Source organism: Herpailurus yagouaroundi, unplaced genomic scaffold (genome assembly GCF_014898765.1).
Source record: "Herpailurus yagouaroundi ecotype Mexico unplaced genomic scaffold, PumYag 140, whole genome shotgun sequence".
NCBI classification, from domain to species: Eukaryota; Metazoa; Chordata; class Mammalia; order Carnivora; family Felidae; genus Herpailurus; species Herpailurus yagouaroundi.
This window is the reverse complement of record NW_024412395.1, coordinates 35,324,663-35,344,526: the sequence shown is the minus strand read 5'-3', so window position 1 is coordinate 35,344,526 and position 19,864 is coordinate 35,324,663. Positions and strand designations below refer to the sequence as shown.

The window sequence follows — 19,864 nt, the reverse complement described above, 5'->3', positions numbered from 1 at the left end:
AATAAAATAAAATAAAATAAAATAAAATAAAATAAAATAAAATAAAATAAAATAAAATAAAATAAAATAGTTCAGGATCAGGAGCACCAAATCATGGTCCTGGCTCTGCCACTCATCTAGCTATGTGACCACGGATAAACAAAATGTATTTGGAATTTCAGTTTAGTCTTCTAGAACATGTAGACATTAATACTTGTCTCATATATTCTCACAGAACCACGTGATTACATGTGTGCACCTAGGCATAGCACCTGCCATAGAGTAGGTCTTCAATAAATATTAGCAGGGTTTTATTCCAGAGGTTCCCAGGAAAAGATGAGCAAGAGTCTATAAGTCCCTCTTAAATCTGATTCTAATCCAGGAGCATCTGGAATCAAATGGGACTGCCAGGATAAGCCACAATTTGGCTGACGTCTTACTGAAGCCTGAGCTCCAAGTGCCTTTACTTATTTTTGTAATATCCCACCTCAAAGTAGCCTCAGATGTTAGGCACATGCAAGGGGAGCCAACAGGCACTCTTTGGGGCTATGTAACCCTGCACTCTTACCACCCAGTGATTATTTCAGTCATGATGTCTTGATACCGTGGGCCACAATCCTTGGTATCATATTATCTGTGTGCAACTGTTTCTTCTGTAGCTCTTTTAGTTTCCATTTTCAACCATGCAAGTCCTAGGGTTTACCATTTGCCTAGCAAAGGATCACCTGGTTAAGATTACAAACTGCTAAAATCAGTGTGTGTATTTATTTGAGAGGTTTCTGGTGGCATTCAGCACGGCAATGATAATGTATGTGATTTGGGGAAAATAGCTACGATTGAAGAGTTCATAAAATGTACACGGTGGGTGCCCAAGTATCAACCATAATGAAAACCACAGACATTTAACAAAACATGTTTGCAAACTGTTTGCAAACTGGCAATTCCATGTTCTCCAAATGGAAACAGGTCCTGCAAATAGTTTTTAACTTTTCTTGGAAATGAGACATCAAAGAAAGTTTAATGCATCCATTTAAGATATTTAGACTAAGTTCACTACTTCTCCCTCAGTGACGTCTTAGAAAATTAACTAGTCTACCCCGTAGGCCCCAAAATAAATAAAAAGGTAAACCATGGTGATCACCACTTATTGTGGTGATCATTTCACAACATATACAAATATTGTACACCTGAAACTAATATGTGCAATTATATCTCATAATAAAACATACACACAGAAAATGTAAATCATTCTGTTCAAAGATGTCCAAATATGTTTGTGTGAGCGAACTCCAAAGTATCCTACCTCCTTAAAGTTGTCAAATGCTGATAAAATGATTTCATGCCCGCCTCTGACAAGACAAACAGCTGCCAACAATTCTAAGACCAGGGCTTTTGTTCTGTCGAAACAAGAAGAAACAAGCAAAAAAATAAAAAAATCAGTGAAGTAACATGATGAATCAACTCTCCTTTCCTTCCAAAATGGCTATGATAATAAAATAATTTGTTCATGTATGTTTCTTAAACTTTTACTAAGGTATATTTATATTAAAGTACATTTTTAAACTTTTACTAACTTCTATGTATGTGATTTATCTGAGGTACCAAAGTTGGAAGGAATGTTTCCCACTCCCAACATTCGAATTAAAATGACTCAATAATGAAAATTAATTCTGGGAAGATTAGTCTTTCACTTCTATCAGTGGGTGACTCAGTATGATATGTTTGAAAAAGTTTTATTGATAAGCTAAAGACAATTGGGAACTTGAGAATATTCAAAAAACAACCCATTGGTTAAATACCTTCTCTGGATTTAGAGTCAGAGAAGTAACATTTGCCCCCCAAATTCAAAATGTACTGAAATTAATGTCCTATTATTTCAAATCTGCTAATTGACAGATGGCGCCATAAAGATCCCGTGACAATGCAAGTTTTTGTCACCACTTCTTTATATGTAGGAGATCTGAAAGGAGCTGGATTACAGCGGTGCTAATACAAGAACATTTTCTCTGACTAAAGAAAAAAAATAAAATGCTATCTGAAGTATTTTTAGAAAGAAACCCTTGGCAATACAGTCTAAGTTGTCAAATACAACATCAAGAAGAGCATTGTTTTTTTCGTAAGATCACTTCTGTATTTTTTTTTTTTTTCTGGAAAAAAGCTATTGCCAACCACTAAATAAAGACTGGCCTGATACCCACAATGTCAATTACTTTAAGAAAAATGAATAACAGCTTCCCTGTAATAGTTGGCAGGGACAAAGAAGCAAGAAAACCCAGATTTCCTAATAAACTTAGGAAGCAATTGTAAATTTGCAAAAACTATTAATTAGGGGAAGTTTGAAATAATAGTCAACATTTAAATAGGACTTTACAGTTTGCAATTCATTCCATGTCAGAAAGGATCTCATTTGAAATCAGAATTTTTGGTGGCATTAACCAGTGTTTCGATATATGGTCCATGCAGAGGTATCTGGTGAAGGGAGTAAGACTTGTGAAATGCGGAATCCCTCACCAAAATGGAAAACACATTATAGTAACTAAAATAAACTGATGAAAACAGTCTTCTAGGGATAATATGGGATGTGAATAATATGGCACTGGCTTTTAGAGGCAAGGGAGTAGAAGAAGCAATCCACGTGCACAGTTATTTTTGTTTTGTGTTTCTTTTTTTGTCTGGTAATAAAAACTACATATGTAAAGGCTGCCAAGTAAAGTGTAGACAAGGAAGAGTGGTTGCAGTTAGCTTTCAGCAGTAAGTGATGTAGCTAAGTCTGTATGGAGGCTCTCCTGGCCCTAGTTCTAACAACCAGGCAAACTCATGCTCTCTACCAGATCTGGCGAAATTTGCAAGGATGCTAAAAACCAGGCCTAGAAAGAAGTGAAAGCTTGAAGAGAACAGTGAAGGGGTAATGTCTCCAGGTGCTCAACTCCACCACATGTACAACTGTAACTTCGCTGAGAAGACAGCCAAGAGAGTGTACTGGCAATCTTAATCCAAAGAGGTACATTTGAAAGTTTCCAAACTCTAACCTGGCTAGATGTTGACCAGCCCTCTGCTTCCATTAGGTAGATTTATACTTGAACAATTACAAAGTAAGCTTACCTTGGATTCTTGTTGTTCAAGCTCAGTGCGATCTCATTGACAGCATGTGGATGAGACATGACCATGTTGAAACCATACTGAAATTAATGTGAAATAGAGCATTAGAGAGAGTCAGCTTAGGGGGAACTGTCCATAGTGATTTAAAAAAAATAAGGAGAACTTGAAAATTCTACCTAAGGTAATTTATAGCATCACAAATGCATTTATGTTTCTAGCACAACAGTGCCTGAATGTATTTCTCTATGAAAAATTTTAGGAATCATGCTATTATCAAGAGACCATATTCTCATTCTTTATGACTGAACTATGTGTTTCCCTTTATTAAAATGCTGACGGGGCGCCTGGGTGGCGCAGTCGGTTAAGCGTCCGACTTCAACCAGGTCACGATCTCACGGTCCGTGAGTTCGAGCCCCGCGTCGGGCTCTGGGCTGATGGCTCAGAGCCTGGAGCCTGTTTCCGATTCTGTGTCTCCCTCTCTCTCTGCCCCTCGCCCGTTCATGCTCTGTCTCTCTCTGTCCCAAAAATAAATAAACGTTGAAAAAAAAATTTTTTTTAAATGCTGAGAAGGCTCCAGTCCAGTGATTCTCAATCTGGCTGCTCATCAAGATCATGTGGAAGAGGAAGAGTAAAAAACAAAACAAAACAAAACAAAGCAAAAAAACATAACACTGATTTTCCAGGATACACCTCAGGTCAATATACTTTGGCAGGCAAGAATTTTACCACTGAACCACCAATGCAATATACTTTGAATCTCAAGGATCTGAACATTTTTTAAGCTGACTTCTCTATGCAGTCAGGATTGACAACCACTGCTTCTCATCCCTTCTCTGGGCAATGGCTATCAGGACCAAAGCCTAGGAAGACCTGTCTTATCCTGAGGCATGTTAATTAAAGGAAGTAACAAGTTCAACAACAGGCTCCAGAATCACTCTTGGTTCTGCTGATTTGAGGAATCATTCCTTCTCCTCCAAGCTCCCTCTCAGTTCGTGACTTTATTTCTCATTACCCTGAGAAAATATAAGGCATCAGAAAAAAAAAAAAATCTTCTAAAAGCTCCCAACCCAATATCCATCCACCCATAGATCCACCACTTGCCCCCTCACCTTTTCCTGAAGAGGAACCCTCCTGGGCTCCAATCCAAGGCCACTCCCTCCAGGTAAGTCTTTGAAACCCTTCCCAAGAAGAGCCTAGGCTCCAGCAATTCTCCCAGCCCTCATCATTATTTCTCCCTGATTCCTTAGCATAAAAACTCAACTTAAACGGTAACAACAACAGCAAAATCCCTCTTGACCCTACAACCTGTGTCTACCTGCTGCCTTGTTTCTCTGCTAACATGACGGCATAACTCCAAGCACTCATGGTCTCCTCCTACTGACGTCTCTTGCAATCACTTTAAGTTTTTATGTATTTATTTTGAGAGAGAGAGAGAGAGAGAGAGAGAGAGAGGCAGAGAGAGAGGGAGGGAGAGAGAATCCCAAGCAAGCTCCTCACTGTCAGCGTGGAGCTCAATGTGGGGTTGGAACCCACAAATCACAAGATCATAACCTAAACCTAAGTCAGACACTTACCAACTGAGGCACCCAGGCACCCTGCAATCACTTTAATCAGGCATATCATCCCCACCTCTCCAATGAAACTGTTCATCCCAGAAATGCCAATGACCCACACTTTGCCAAGCCCATGGCCAATTCTCAGGGCTCATCTTGACACAGCAGCAGCATTAGTCACAGCTGAGCACTCTTTTCTCCTTCAAACTTCCTCTACTTGGCTCCTACCTCCCTGTCTACTCCTCAGTCTCTCTAGTTTTTCCTCATGTCTCTGACATTTAAACAGAATGCCTCAGGGTTCATATTTTGGATCTCTTTGCTTCTCTGTCTACCCCTGTTGATCTCATGCACTCCCCTGGCTTTAAACACCATCAATTAAATCCCAAATTTTTAACTCCAGCTCAGACTTCTGCCTTGAATTCCAGATTGACATATCCAACCACTTACTTAAGACCTCTATGTGGATGACTACAGACATTTTTATTATTCTTCTTTATTTACTTTTGAGAGATAGCGAGACACAGCATGAGTTGGGGAGGAACAGAGAGAGAGGGAGACACAGAATCTGAAGTGGGATCCAGGCTCTGAGCTGTCAGCACAGAGCCTGACAAGAGGCTTGAACTCAAGAACCACAAGATCATGACCTGAGCCAAAGTTGGACACTTAACCGACTGAGCCACCCAAGTGCCCCGACTACAGACATCTTAAAGGTAACATCCCTGAAACTTCGTTCTTAATCTAGTCTCCCAAATCCTGTAGCCTCCCCCATCTTAGTAAGGGCCCAAGACAAACACTTCAAGGCCACCCTCCACTCCTTACCACATATCCAAGTTGCCTTTACCATGAAAAGAAAACCAGAATCCAGCCACCTGTCATCATCTTTGCTCCTATAATCCTGGCCCATACCACCATCAACACTCACCTAAAACTAATGCAGCAACCTTCTAAATGGTCTACCTCCTTTCGTCTTTGGCCCCCAAGGTCAATCCTAAACACAGAAGCTAGAATGCCATGCTAAAATCAAGTATCAGATCATGTCACATTTTCCCTCAGAACTGTTCAATAGCTTTCCACTCACAGTAAAGACTGTATCCTTTCACTGGCTTATAAAGCCCTCCACAGTCAGGACCCCATGTTAACTTCAGATTTCATCTACCTCTATTCTCCTTACTTATTCTGATGCAGCCAATCTGGCCTCCTTCTTGGGCTTCGATATTCAGATGCAGCCAACCTGGCCTCCTTCTTGGGCTTCGAGCACATCAGGCTTATTCCTGCCCCATGGCCTTTGCAGTCATCCTTTTTGCTACCTAAATCTTCTTTCCCTAAAATCTCTCACCTTGTTTCCTTCTTCAAACTGCTACTGTGAAAAATTGCTACTTCTCCAGGACACTTTCCCAGTTGGCCTCATTAAAACTGAACACACACTTTCATCACTTCCCATTCTTATTTCCTGACTAGTTTTTTCACAGTATTAGTAACATTGCTCTGGAGCCCGTCTCCCTGGATTTAAATCTGATTCTACCACTTGCTGGCTAATTAAGTAAAACTTAATTTCTCTGTGTCTCAGTTTCCTTATCAGTAAAATGGGGATAGTAGTATTACTACTGTCATAGGACTGTTATAAGCTTTAGATTAAGTACCAGGCTTAAAAGCACTGGTCCTCTTAGGAAACACTCTAAGTGTGAGCTTTCGTTTCATCTCATCATCATTACTCTTATTTCCAACACTGCGTGTTTTACCACTTATCACCTGTCACCCCTTTCATTAGAAAGTAAGTTCCCTGGGGCATTTATTCCCTCTGCCCAGAAGAGGGTCTCTCTGGCAATGCTCAAAAAATATTGACTGACAGAAAAAATAAAGTGCACGTTCTCCCTCTTCAATTCAGCACCCTTATGTTGGGCTTGAATTCTGATACCTTCGACCTACATGTTTACCTTCCACTTCTGCTTAGACCCACCTTTAGCATCCCTACCCATGGATATCAAATCCTATTTTTATATTTGAATTACGTTTCTCTGATTCTTACTCCTGGTTCCACTTACCTAACTTAAACCCTATCGGGCGCCAACTTCTACTTTGTTAAAGTTAATCCAATGCACACGTTAAGCTGTCTCTCTCCCTGTTATGTTGGGGATAACTTGCATCACCATCACCTGGAGGAGGATCTGCCCTTTCAACAAGAATCCTCCAGGCACTTCTTCTAAAGGTTAAGAACCACTAAGCCCAACAGACAGTAACTGCAACTTCTCACCTTTTTACCATATAACCCTTTGAGGACCACTGACCAATGTTAAGAGTCTATTCACTCCTAATGTTTTTTTGTTTTTTTTTTATGTGTATTTATTTATTTGGAGAGAAAGAGACAGAGAGAGAGTACATGCACACACAAGCAGAGGAAGGGAAGAGGGAGAGGGAGAGAGAACCCCAAGCAGGCTCTGCACTGTCAGCGCAGAGCCTTATGTGGGGCTCAAACCCACAAACCATGATTTCGTGACCTGAGCCGAAATCAAGAGTTGGATGCTCAACTGACTGAGCCACCCAAGCATCCCTCACTCCTAACATTCTAAAGTTGGTCCATTATTGCCCACAACCAGCGGCTTATTCTGTCATAAGTGGTCACAAACATTCACCAACTCATCTAAACAAGTTTATGACCGTAGGAGGAAAACATCTTCCCTCCAAGTACATCATAAAGGATAAATGCTAACTAAAATATAAAGGCAGTGAGTTAAATCTTGAGCATTAAAATGAACCAGACCCTTTTTTAAGTTGAATTGCATTAAATCCTGTCATTTATTTCAAAGAGAAATACAAAGAAACCAGAGAGGACAAGATCTGAATCTGACAGATTTTTCAGATTTTTTTAAAGAATCAGAACACAAACATACCTGGTAATTCATGATGGCACGTAAACACATGATACAGACATGCACGTCGTCTTTCTTACTCACTAATCTTGAATTTTTCAGGGTTCTTCTGCTTGGCAAAGTATTATATCTACAAATAAAAAGGGAAACTTCCATGAAACTACAGGTTACCTTCTTAGCACAGACACAGCCACTTAAAAAATGGAAAGCGTTCTCTATCTTTATCTGCACCTAAGTGAGGATTACAGGCTGAAACCACCACCACAAATCCATCACCACAAAGCTATTTCCGGGGACTGCAAAGCCTACACTTTTCTGTGTACTGGTCACCATCGCATCAAGCCAGATACCATGGACAATGAAACTCAACTTCACTCACAGCATATAGCACATCAGATTGCACAGGAGATCCGCCAACAACCCCAGGCTCCCAATCAGGAAGCCAAGCTAGATTCGCAGAGGTGATCTCAAACAGCATGCATGCAGACTGCATTTGCAAACAAGCGAAGGGGTGAAGCCTTAGCTTATACCACCTAGACTGCCAGTCATCTGCCCCCAGTTTAACTGCACCTTCCCATTACTGCTCTCAGGAGTCCCTGTTACAGGAGTTTAAGGCTAGGCAAGGTCACACATTACCAGCTTTGATATCAGCTTGTGATGTTAGACTTTAACTGTACCCAAGACCTTAACAGTATACAAATGCCTCGACAGCCTGATCCCTCACCCAAAGCCTGGTATGGAAGCTGAAGCTTACATGGAAATGTGTTGGCATGTCACACGGTGAAGAGGTTTCAATGTTAAAACTCATTCTAGAGATCCTACATTGCTAAGCCTCGGTTCCCCTGTCTAGAGATTCAGCAGAGGCTGCAGGTAGTAAAGAAGTGGCAAGGTAAACACAGTGCTAGCAGACAAGTTAACAACGCAAAGAGCGTCAATGTGAGCTTTTAGTCAGTGCCCCCAAATACAGCTTTCTCTGCAACTCCAAGACCAACATAAAAGCCAATTTCAAAAATTGTCAACTACTCTCCCATAGAGTCAATGACAGAAATGATCTATAAAACATCAGCCCGAGGTCTTCCTTCTTCCTGAACTAATTAAAACATTTAAAGGAAGTTATGATTAACGTTAACTGCTTTCAAAAGTCCCACAGGTGCAGGCTATGAGTTGAACACTGAACCGGCAGGTCTGTCTGAAGCTATCCAGCTGAGCAGCCCTTTTAAGTCACTTTCTATTCAAAAACTATCAAACAGAGGACGATTTTTTTTTTCACATAAGCCTACTAATGAGCCAAATAAATTGGTGAAAAGCACTTCAATACGTCAACTTGCCTCCGTATACCTGAATGGATAAAATAGTTTGCTGATGGAAGTCTTAAGAAGAATGCTTTACTCAAGGGCTTTCCTGCTTTATTCACACTTAGAAATAAAAATGCAGCATGGAAGTTGGCCTAACAATTCACTTCTGAATGCAAAAACAAAGCTAAGGAAACAAATTCAGACTCGCGTGATAGTAAGGACACTTTCAACCTCTAAAATACACTTGCGAAATGTGTCCCTTCACCATAGCCCCAGCCTGAGCATGTCTGCTAACACACTTTATGGAGGTCTCACAGACATTGGTGTCTCTTTAAATAACAGCCATGCAGCCAACCTGACCCAAATGTCTGTGGTCTTCCTGGTCTCTATCAGAAATTCTTTCCCCTCCTCTTTCTGAATTTATTTTAACCTATTTTGCATTTCTTTATTGGTGTCACCTGTCAAGTATATCATAGCTGATGAGAGAGACGGTTGGCATTTTTAATTGAATGCAGTGGCTACCAGAGCACAATGAAGTTATCTGTGATTAAGTTGGAAAAAGAAAAAAGGTGACTTTCAAGGGAATCAAACATCCTTTACTAAATTATATTTACGTGCAGCAACGACTACAGGAGATTCACTGACCAAAGCAAGGGACTCTTTAAGGATGATGGACAGGTCAGTGTGTGTTTCTGTATCACTTCCATATACATTTTAATGGTTCTGCCAAGTAGACCAAACATACACCTATAATGGTGTTTCCTAAGAGATGTAAAGCAACATAGCAAGTTCCTTCCTTTTACTTATTGATCCAGTTCTTCAGCTTCAGGATTGTAATAGAACTCTAACAATTGAATATGTCTTTGTCGTTACTTGTATTGGTAGAAACTAGCAAAAACAGATTAATTATAATATTCTAATTACAAAGTTAACACAAAAGGCTTCTATTCATTGTAGTAGGTAGGTAATCTCAAATACACATTCTGGATCAATATTTAAAACGTATTTAATGTAAACAGTACATAAATACTTATCAATACTTAAGGAGCTTAAAAATATGTCAATAAAAACGTGTATCTGATTTGTTGATATTCTGTGTTTAAAAAATAGAGATTAGCTCTTTTCTAAAATATATGGCACTTGATCTACAATTTATTTTTCTCCCGTTTTGGGTTTATAGAAAACTAAAGAACTAAAGGCAACATTTGAACCTGTTGTGTTTAAAATCACTGCATCACTGTGTTTTTTAAAAATCACCAGTACAACCACTAACCAAAACAATCAGCACTGAAAGCTGAGAGAGATCCATGCTATCATTTATTCCAATCTTCCCTGATACAGCTAAGAAAACTCAAGCCCAAAGAAACTACAACCACACAGCAAGTAAAAATCAAGAGACGAGACTTTCAGTGTCCTCACAGAGATGCAGGGCAGTGTCATTTTACAAGTTACAACTCATGGACAATCTGTCGGGTTATCATATGAAAAAGCTACTGCCTACAGCCATCTGTGCTGGCAAGTTCTTTGTCAAACGTTCATATCAGTCATTCTGACAGCACTGGGTCCATACAGGCATCATCTACCCCACTCCCAGTAATTATTTCTCCAGGCAGGACTAAGGTTCAGTTTGCTAAGAACAGCAGCATCTAGGCATCTTTTTCAGAACACACGGGTCCACGCACTTGGTAAGCAGTTTTCTTTTTAAATCTTTATCCTCTATCACATATCAGAAAAGTGAAGATTTGTTTTAATAGGAAATCTTGCTCTATTTATTTTGGAATTGTTATTCTGAAAGAATTTTCTCCATTAAGTAAATGCACCCCGATAAACGTCACGACTCTTTACCTCTGTAAATACAAAATATTTGTAAATAATTTAGGATCACATTGAATCTCTAAGGCTTGGTGTTAGGGGCTGTGCCATGGGTTCGCATGTACGTTAACCTACTCTCCAACATGCACTTTTTGTGGTATTTGACTACCTATGTAGGTAGATATTTGGCTCATTTGCCTTAAATATCAACTGAGTTACTTTTTTTCTTTTTGGACAGTCTGAAATTCAGCTCCAATGTACAATATTGATAGAATACCCTAAAAAAACTGTCCCTGTGTAGCTGGTTTTAATAGATCTGTTTAACCGGTTGATGCTAAAATACCAAAAGAGTTAAAAATAACAATTTCTTGGAACCACTTAACCACAACAAGGACACCGGGACAAGGTAAGCAATCTGAAAGTACTGGCCTTGGGGTACTTGGGTGGTTCAGTCAGTTAAGCATCTGACTCTTGATTTCAGCTCAGGTCATGATCTCATGGTTTGTGGGTTTGAGCCCCATGTTGGGCTCTGCGCTGACAGTGCAGAGCCTGCTTGAGATTCTGTCCCTCTCTCTCTGCCCTTCCCCCACTTAGTCTCTCTCTCTCTCTCTCTTTCAAAACACTTTTTAAAAATTTATGAAAGTACTGGGGTGTCTGGATGGCTCAGTTGGCTGAGTATCTGACTTTGGCTCAGGTCATGATCTCACGGTTTGTGGGTTCAGGCCCACATCGGACTCTGTGCTGACAACTTAGAGCCTGGAGCCTGTTTCCAGTTCTGTGTCTCCCTCTGCCTCTCCCCCGCTCACACTCTGTCTGTGTCTCTCTCGCTCAAAAATAAACTTAAAAAAAAATTTTTTTTCATTTATAAATGTACTGGGGTGCCTGCATGGTTCAGTCAGTTGAGTGTCCAACTTTGGTTCGGGTCATGATCTCATGGTTCATGGGTTCAGGCCCTGCATCGGGCTCTGTGTTAACAACTCAGAGCCTAGAGCCTGCTCCTGATTCTATGTCTCCCTCTGCCTCTCCCCCGCTCACACTCTGGTGCACGCTCTCTCTCTCCCTCTCTCTCTCAAACATAAACATTAAAAAATTTGTTTTTAAAATTTATAAAAGTACTGGCCTTGATGAAGTAGTACATTTGTTGTGATGAGCACTGGGTATTGTATAGAAATGGTGAATCACGATACTGTACACCTGAAACTAACATTACACTGTATGTTAACTGAAATTTAAACAAAAACTTACAAATAAAATAAGAGTACTGGCCTCTGATGTTCTCCACCAGCCACAGGAAACCAAACCAAATCTCTTGTTTGAGCTCCAAAGCTGGTTTTATTAAGCATCTCCTGTTTATGCTAAACTCTACTAAGTGTTAAGGGAAAATGAAAGACAATGAAAGATGCTGCTTTTGCCTTTGAGGGCTCATCACTTAGTTTAGGATGCAACAGATGAGTATATTGTCAGCCCCTGTATGAAGTGCTCCACCCCCAGCCCACCATTCTGTCACATGCACACCACAATGCATAAAATAGACTCAGCAGTACACACACCTGCGCAGCCCAAGATGGTAGAGTGACGACAGTCCCATCATAAAGGAGAACATTTTTTTCTGCAAAGTATCATACTTAAAATCCCCACAGAGTCAACCTTTTCTCAATCAAGCCCAATTTGACTGAGTTAATACAGACCTATTCCTGGTAACAGTCTTTAGGCAGATCAGAGGTTTTTTTCAACAGGGCTCTAATTCAAGAAGTAAATCTAAAAGGAATGGACAAATTGTAGGGAAAGCCTCATAAAGGTGACATGACACTGAACCCAACTGAACAAGAACTATTAACAGTGCAGATGTAAAACATACCCACCTTGTGATCCTTGGATTCATTATTTTTGTTCATATTTTAAGGCTGCATGTTACTTTCCATATAAAGAAGGGGGGAGGGGGAAGCTGCACAAAAGCAAGTACTATGGATGGTCTAGGTTTAGATCCCCATAAACACAGAGGGCTAACTAAGGATGTGATCATAATGCCTCTTCCACTTCAATCACCCCACAGAATGTTTCCCAAAAGGTCCCTTAGGTGGAGAGCTGGTCCTGCTCTACCCTCAAAAAGCAAAGTGTAACATTTCTGTGAGAAGCCCAAATTCCGCCACAACACATGTAACAAAACAAGTATCATCAGGGGTGCCTGGGTGGCTCAGTTGGTTAAGCGTCCGACTTCAGCTCACGTCATGACCTCATGGTCCATGGGTTTGAGCCATGTGCTGACAGCTTGGAGCCTGGAGCCTGCTTTGGATTCTATGTCTCCCTCTCTCTCTGCCCCTTCCCCACTCATCCTCTGTCTCTCTTTCTCTCTCAAAAATAAACATAAAAAATTTTTTTAATTAAAAAAAAAAAAGTATCATCAGAAAAACTGGGCTTTGAAAAAAATCTTGTTCCCTGGTGCCAAATGTCCACCTGGATGCCAATAAGGCTGAATACAATGATTAACAGTTTCCACAGAAAAAAGGATGAAGGAAACTGATTAGTGCCATGCAAAACTCCACCAAATGTATGAGTTACACCGATTCCCTTAGGCTGAGTTGGAAAATCCCAGCAATAATCAGTTACCAATTAAAAACTCAGGCAGCTTGAAACTAGTCACCACAACCAAACGTTGTATGCACAGGTGCTGGTGCATAATCACGTTGACACACGTCAATAAGATTCCATGTGCCACAGTTGAAAGAACAGCAGATAAGGGAGCCTGCATCCGGTTCATGCCGAGGGCCTTCGGGCTAAGCCATGTTCACCTTACACAAGCACTGATCACATCTTAGTTTAGCTCTTTGAAAAAACTTTCCACAAAGATCTGAGCTTTACAAGGATTAAATGGGTGAGTCAGCAGGAGATGTAGGTGCTTCTGTGGTAATCTAATAGACTTGGTACATGTACCATTATAGAATTCTACACAGTGAAACCAATTACTACAATATTTCCTTCCTCAAGTTATTACGAAACTTCATATAAAACAGACTCAACAGAGCCAAATGAAGACTATCCCTCTGGTTCACTGTGGTTATATTTAAAAGGCCCCAGTGAGAGGCAGCACTAGTTTTCTCCTGGTTTCCTCCTATGAGCCTTACTCCTGTCTCTAATGATCCCAAATTCTGTCAAGAACGAATGGTGTAAGTTCCCTTAACAGAGGCTTAAAATCGGCATCTTCCCCAGTTCTCAAATCTCACAGTAAATACATCAGAGCTTAATCTAGGACAAGGAGGAAGAGGCTTGGAAGGAAGTTCATTTCCATTCTTCCCCCCTGCTGGCTGCCAGGCTGATGGTTTTCCCTGTGATTATGGAGCTCCTGGTTTTCAAGGCTACTGTGGAACTGGGGAGGGGGCCAGGGGGCTTGGTCAGGGTAAGTGAAATGCCACAAAGCCAGCTGCTCCTACCAAGATTGAGTCATTTTTCCTAAATACATGCTCCCCAGATTGCTGCAGGACTAGCTAATTCCTGGAATTCTGGGGGGAAAAAAATGGTTTCTGGCATATTTAGCCAGTTTCCTCATTGTTTTTATGGATGACTGCATTGAAAGAGTCCTGACTCCCTCATTTTCACTGACATCCATATCAGACATTTAGAGATCATTTTCTGCCCAATGAAGTCATTCTGACTATGTGTGACTATTCCTTCAAGTTAATGGGAGCAGGTCTAATGAGGTCCTAAAACAATCAGGTCTCTCTGGTGACTCTGGACAGCTTCCCGGAGACGTAAGGGTTGGAGAGAACTCCTTCAGATTCCAGAGGAAAAAACAAGGGAATAAACTATTTAATGGAGGGACTGTGAACCAATGCCTGCACCACTGGAGCGCAGTACCTAAATGTAGGCTGTCCTGAGAACCTTTCTTCCCCACTTCAGGCAAGCAGTGCTCTGGGGCTCTGGATGCCTGGATACAAAAGATGATTTCCCAGAGGCAGAAAACAGCTCCCCGTCCAATTTTTGGAGTTCCTACCATTTATAGAACAAAGAAAATGGGAGATGAATATTTAGACATTTTTTTTCTAGGTCTCAAGAATTTTAAGGAAATCCTGTCTTCTGAGAAGTCATTTTGACCAAAACATTGTAGCAAACTAACACCACCAAATTTCTCAGACCCTTTTCATCAGCTTTGAGAACTGTCTGCTATTCTGTCAAGCACTGAACTCAAACCTAAATGTTACCCTAGCATTTGAAGAAGACACACTGTCTTGGAAAAACTGCCAATTGGAATTCACAAAATTCTGTGAATATGGACAGAAACAGATTACAAAACCGACTTAAGATCAAAACCCAAGAGAACTGACTCTAACCATTTATATTAATTATATGCACCAGTAGTTATATATATGTATACAAAATAAGAAGGTACCAGTCAAAGCTAGTATGAGTAATAAGCATTTAAAAACCAAGCAATTTCTAGATATGTTTTAAGAAACCTATACAAAACATTTCCTGTTTCATACTACGGTGACAACTGCCATCTGAACAACCTACTTCATGCGCAGCAATGAATGTGCTGAGAGGCAGGTGGTGAGCATGTCAACCTGCAGAGCAGTGACAGCAGGTCCCATGGGGAAAGAGGGTATTTGGTTCATTCTATTTATTTTTAAGAAACAGATTTTTTTTTTAAGTTTGTATTTGAGAGACAGTGTGCATGCACAAGTAGGGTAGGGGCAAAAAGACAGAATCCCAAGCAGGCTCCACATGGTCAACACAGAGCCCCGTGTGAGGCTCAAATTCGTGAACCATGAGATCATGACCTGAGCCAAAACCAAGAGTTGGACACTTAACCTACTGAACCACCCAGGCACGCCTCCGTGGGGCACATGACTCTTGATCTCAAGGTCTTGAGGTCAAGCCCCACCAACTGAGCCATGCAGGTACCCCAAGAAAGTACTTACTTCAAAAGCCCTTCAGAATGACTGATGAGTGAGCTCCAATCCATTGACTGATACTGTTAAGAATGACCAGGCAAGTAAAACCTGAATTTTTGACTCCAAAAAAAGAATGGCAAGGCCAGCAAAGAAAACCTAGGAAAGTAAGGATCTTGGAATCTGCGTGGCTGCAAGTTAGACACACAGGAATTTTTCTTGCCAGACGCATGTTAGTAGCCTGAATTACATGTTAATGCTTCTTAGACTTCTGGTTGGAGTCATGTTTTGCCATCCTTAAACGACTAGTCATTGTAAGAGTTTAAAAAGGAAGCTATATTAAGTGTGAACTAGTGTCTCATGTTTCAGAATGTAACAAGTTGGACCACATCAAACTAAAAAGCTTCTGCACAGAAAGGAAACAGAGTTAAAAGGTAACCTACAAAATGGAAGAAAATAGTTACAAACCATTAATGCCTAAAACATACAAAGAACTCCACTACTCAATAGCAAAAAACAAAAACAAAACAAAACAAAAAAACCAAAAAACCAAAAAACCAATAACCCAATTAAAGAATGGGCAAAGGACTTGAACAGACATTTCTCCAAAGAAGACATACACATGACTGACAGTATCTAAAAATATGCTCAACATCACCAGTCATCAGGAAAATACAAATCAAAACTACAATGAGATCTCAGTTAACCTCTGTCAGGATAGCTACTATCAAAAAACAAACAAACAAAAAAAACAAGAGATAACATGTGCTGGCAGTGATGTGGAGAAATTAAAGTCTTTATGCACTGTTTGTGGGAATATAAGTTATACAGACACCAAGAAGAACAGTATGGAGTTCTCAAAAAGTTAAAAATAGAACTACCATAAGATCCAGCAACCTCACTTCTGGGTATTTATCCAAGAGAATGGAAATCAAAATCTGCAAGAGATAACTGCACACCTGTATTCATTGCAGCATTATTTATAATAGCCAAGATGTAAAAACAATCTTAATGTCCATCAACAGATGAATACATGAAGAAAAGAAATGGGAATTATGTGACATGATAGAGGTGTTAGCAAATGCTACTGTGGCAATCATATTGCAATATACAAATTTTTCAAATAGTGTTGTACATTTGAAACTTACACATTATAAAATTTTATCTCAATAAAAAAATATTTCTCTCTCTCTCTCTCTCTCTCTCTCTCACACACACACACACACACACACACACACACACACACACACACACACACATTAAGCCGTGACACACAAAGGATGAGGAACTGTTCCAAGTTAAAGGACACTACAAAGACACAAGTACTAAGCACAATAAATGATCCTCACATTGGATCCTGGACAGGGTTTGGGGAAAAAAAAAATGTTATGAAAGACAGTAGGGTAATAGATGAAACTAACAGATTGGACTAAGAAACAGTGTCCATATTAAAACATTCTTATTTTGAGAATTGTACCATCGTTATGTAAGAGAATCCTTGTCTTAGGAAATCTACACTAAAATATTTAGGTGTAAAAGGGCACAATTCTGTAACATGCTTTCAAATGGTTAAAGGTGTGTATGTTTACAAAACAAGTGTGCAAGGAATAAATGGACAAATGTTAATTCTTGAATCCGTATAAAGAGCATAAGACAGATCACTGTACTATTATTACATTTTTTAAACTATATCAAAATAAAAAGTAAAAAAGAAATGTAAGATGTAAGCACATACAATGGAATATTATTTAGTCTTTAAAAAAAAAAAAAAAGGGAAATCCTGCAATGGGCAACAATATGGATGAACCTTGAGGATATCCTGCTAAGTGAAATAAGCCAGTCCCATTAGGAAAGACGCCGTATGAGACTATTTTAATGAGGTATCTAAGACAGTCATGCTCTTAGAAGCAGAGAACAGAATGGTGGCTGCCGGGGTTGGGTGGAGGGGTGTACTGGGAATTGTTAATCAATGACAATGAAGTTTCAGTTACACAAGATAAGTTCTAGAGAGCTACTATACATTGTGCCCATAGTTAACAATACTGCATTGTACACTTAAAAATGTTAAGGGGCTAAGGTCTCATGTTAAGTGTTCTTAACAAAATAAAAAAAAATAATAAAAGTGGTATGTTAAAAAAAAAAAGAGGTGATAAGCTTAAGAATGAAGGACACACAGCATGTCTGATAATTCTGGAAGTACAGGGGAAAGAACACTACTTCTGAACAAAAGCTGGATGTGATCAATGCTAGATATGTTCAGAGATCTATCTGCAAAGCACCAAGTACTCAGTCAAGACAAGCTGCTGCTCACCCAGTGATACCTTGAAGTAAGTCGGATCAGAATTGACTGTTTTAACATATACTTACTTCTAGACATGGAGACATATTCTTGTATGTGGGTTGGTGTACATGTCTGTCTCTCCCTGTGACCTTGTATTATCCACAGACAATATATTACTGTGGAACCTTGAATGAGTGTTTCCTGAACTGACCTAAACCAGACTTTCCCAGAGTCTGGCAAAAAAATGTTTTTCGAAAGTCTGTAGACCTTTCTTGCCAACATGTGTGAAGTCTGTAATATCGAAGTCCTAATGGCAACAGGAAAAAGAAAAGGTATATTCTCTCACAAAAAGTATTTTCACACAGTCTAACTATTCAGATACCAAACTAATATCTACCTATAAATAAAGAACAGTAATTAGAACTTCCTTGGAAGCTACGGTAAGGTTTCAACCCAATAGGGCTGCAATGCCAACCGGGTATGTCACACGATTTGACTTAATTTTACTAGTCTTTTATGGTTCCAAGGTCTGGGCTTAATATAACTTTACCAAGATTTGGGGTTTTAGGTTTCCTCACTTACTCTTCAGACATGACATCACTTGGGCATATTTCTTCTATCAATTAACCTCATAAAATATATGCTGCTGAAAAAAGTCAAACAAGCACTTTCTGACGGTCTCCACAGCCAAAAGAAACAGAGTGCAAACAGTTGAATCCAGATAGTTCAGAGTGGAGGTGAAGAGAGAAGAGGAAACAGAGGGGAGGGCAGAGGGAGTCAGAAATACCCAAATCTCCTAATGGACCTTTTTAATTAGTTTTTGAAATGTTTTGTTTGCCTAGATTTCCTACAGGACCAGCTGACAAGACAGAACCTATGAATCAAAAGATCTCCATACATGCTTTCCGAACAGAGTAAGTGGGCAAACAGCCTGCCAACCCACTATATGAATGGAGAGCCTTATTTGTCTGAATCTTCTAAGCTTTCATTCTCTCTGACAAAGGTATTTGCCATTGAGTTACTAATTAATTCATATATATCCCTACGTGAAAAGTGTTCAAGGAAACCATCTATCTCCTGTGACCTTTAAATAGAAATATTTCTATGTTTGTTCCAAATCACCCCTGCTTTTCATAAACCTTCAATAGATCATTGCCAATGAGCTAAAATGATAATTCCATACCCTGGCCTTCAAAATATTACATAAACTGCTTCTAAACTGCTTCCAGCCAGACTCATCTATTCATTGTTTCCTAAACAAACCATGTGGTCTTACCACTGAACCACTGCCCATACCACTCTCCCTCCTTCTCCCCTTTCAGAGTCCCTCCTCCAAGTCTTACTCACTGCTCTTTCACATCCAGACCACATCATGAATCTTTCCTAGGTTTTACTGTTCACTCTGGCCTCCATACACTGGTGTTGGTTATACTCATATGACACTTAACATAGGTCAGTGTGCAGGAGCACACACACACACATGTTTTCTCAATCAAATCATAAAGACATCTGACACAGAAGTCAGAAGACTGATTATAAACCCTGGCTCTGTCACTTACTAGGTATGGATAACTTCTCTGAGTCCCAGCTTCCTCATCTGTAAAATCAGGCTAATAGCCCTTGAATACCCGCCCCCCAAAATTCATGAAGATTTAATGATGTAAGCATGAAAATGTCCTTTAGTAACCATGAATCTTATACAAATAGTTTATGTATCTTTCTGTATCCTCAGCACTTTGGCAAAGCACCATTCACCTGTTAAGTATGTGGTTAAGTCTTGCTGATGAAGGTCCTGGACCACAGCTGTAGGAAGTTCCTGGGTCATCTTCAAATTTTCCCCTCAACCCTATATGGTTAACATGGACTGTCCGCTCACTATGGAGCCAAGTTCTTTACTATCATAACATGTGAGGGAGGTCCCAGACCCTATCATATGTAACAGAGTACCTGTGAGACAGATCCCCAACAATGTATTGGTCAGATGACTTCCAGATCATAACCTCTTTCAATTGGTCTTCCATTGGAGAAAAGACCCAATGAAGAGGTGGAACAAGTGAGATAAATGTTTCTCATAGTGGAAAACACTTGACAA

The 19,864-nt window shown here is 39.9% G+C and overlaps 1 protein-coding gene across 11 annotated transcripts in view; it reads right to left on the bottom strand.

Moving 5' to 3' along the window:
• The window catches only part of FMNL2 (formin like 2), a 316,728-nt gene that overhangs the window by 60,573 nt on the left and 236,291 nt on the right, over positions 1-19,864 (bottom strand). For all 11 annotated transcript variants that reach the window (XM_040475088.1, XM_040475093.1, XM_040475085.1 and 8 more), the window contains 3 exons: positions 7,520-7,628; positions 3,082-3,158; positions 1,283-1,376 (listed from right to left, as the gene is read on the bottom strand). In XM_040475088.1, the coding sequence (XP_040331022.1) occupies positions 1,283-1,376; positions 3,082-3,158; positions 7,520-7,628 (280 nt within the window). The remainder of the gene's footprint in view (positions 1-1,282; positions 1,377-3,081; positions 3,159-7,519; positions 7,629-19,864) is intronic.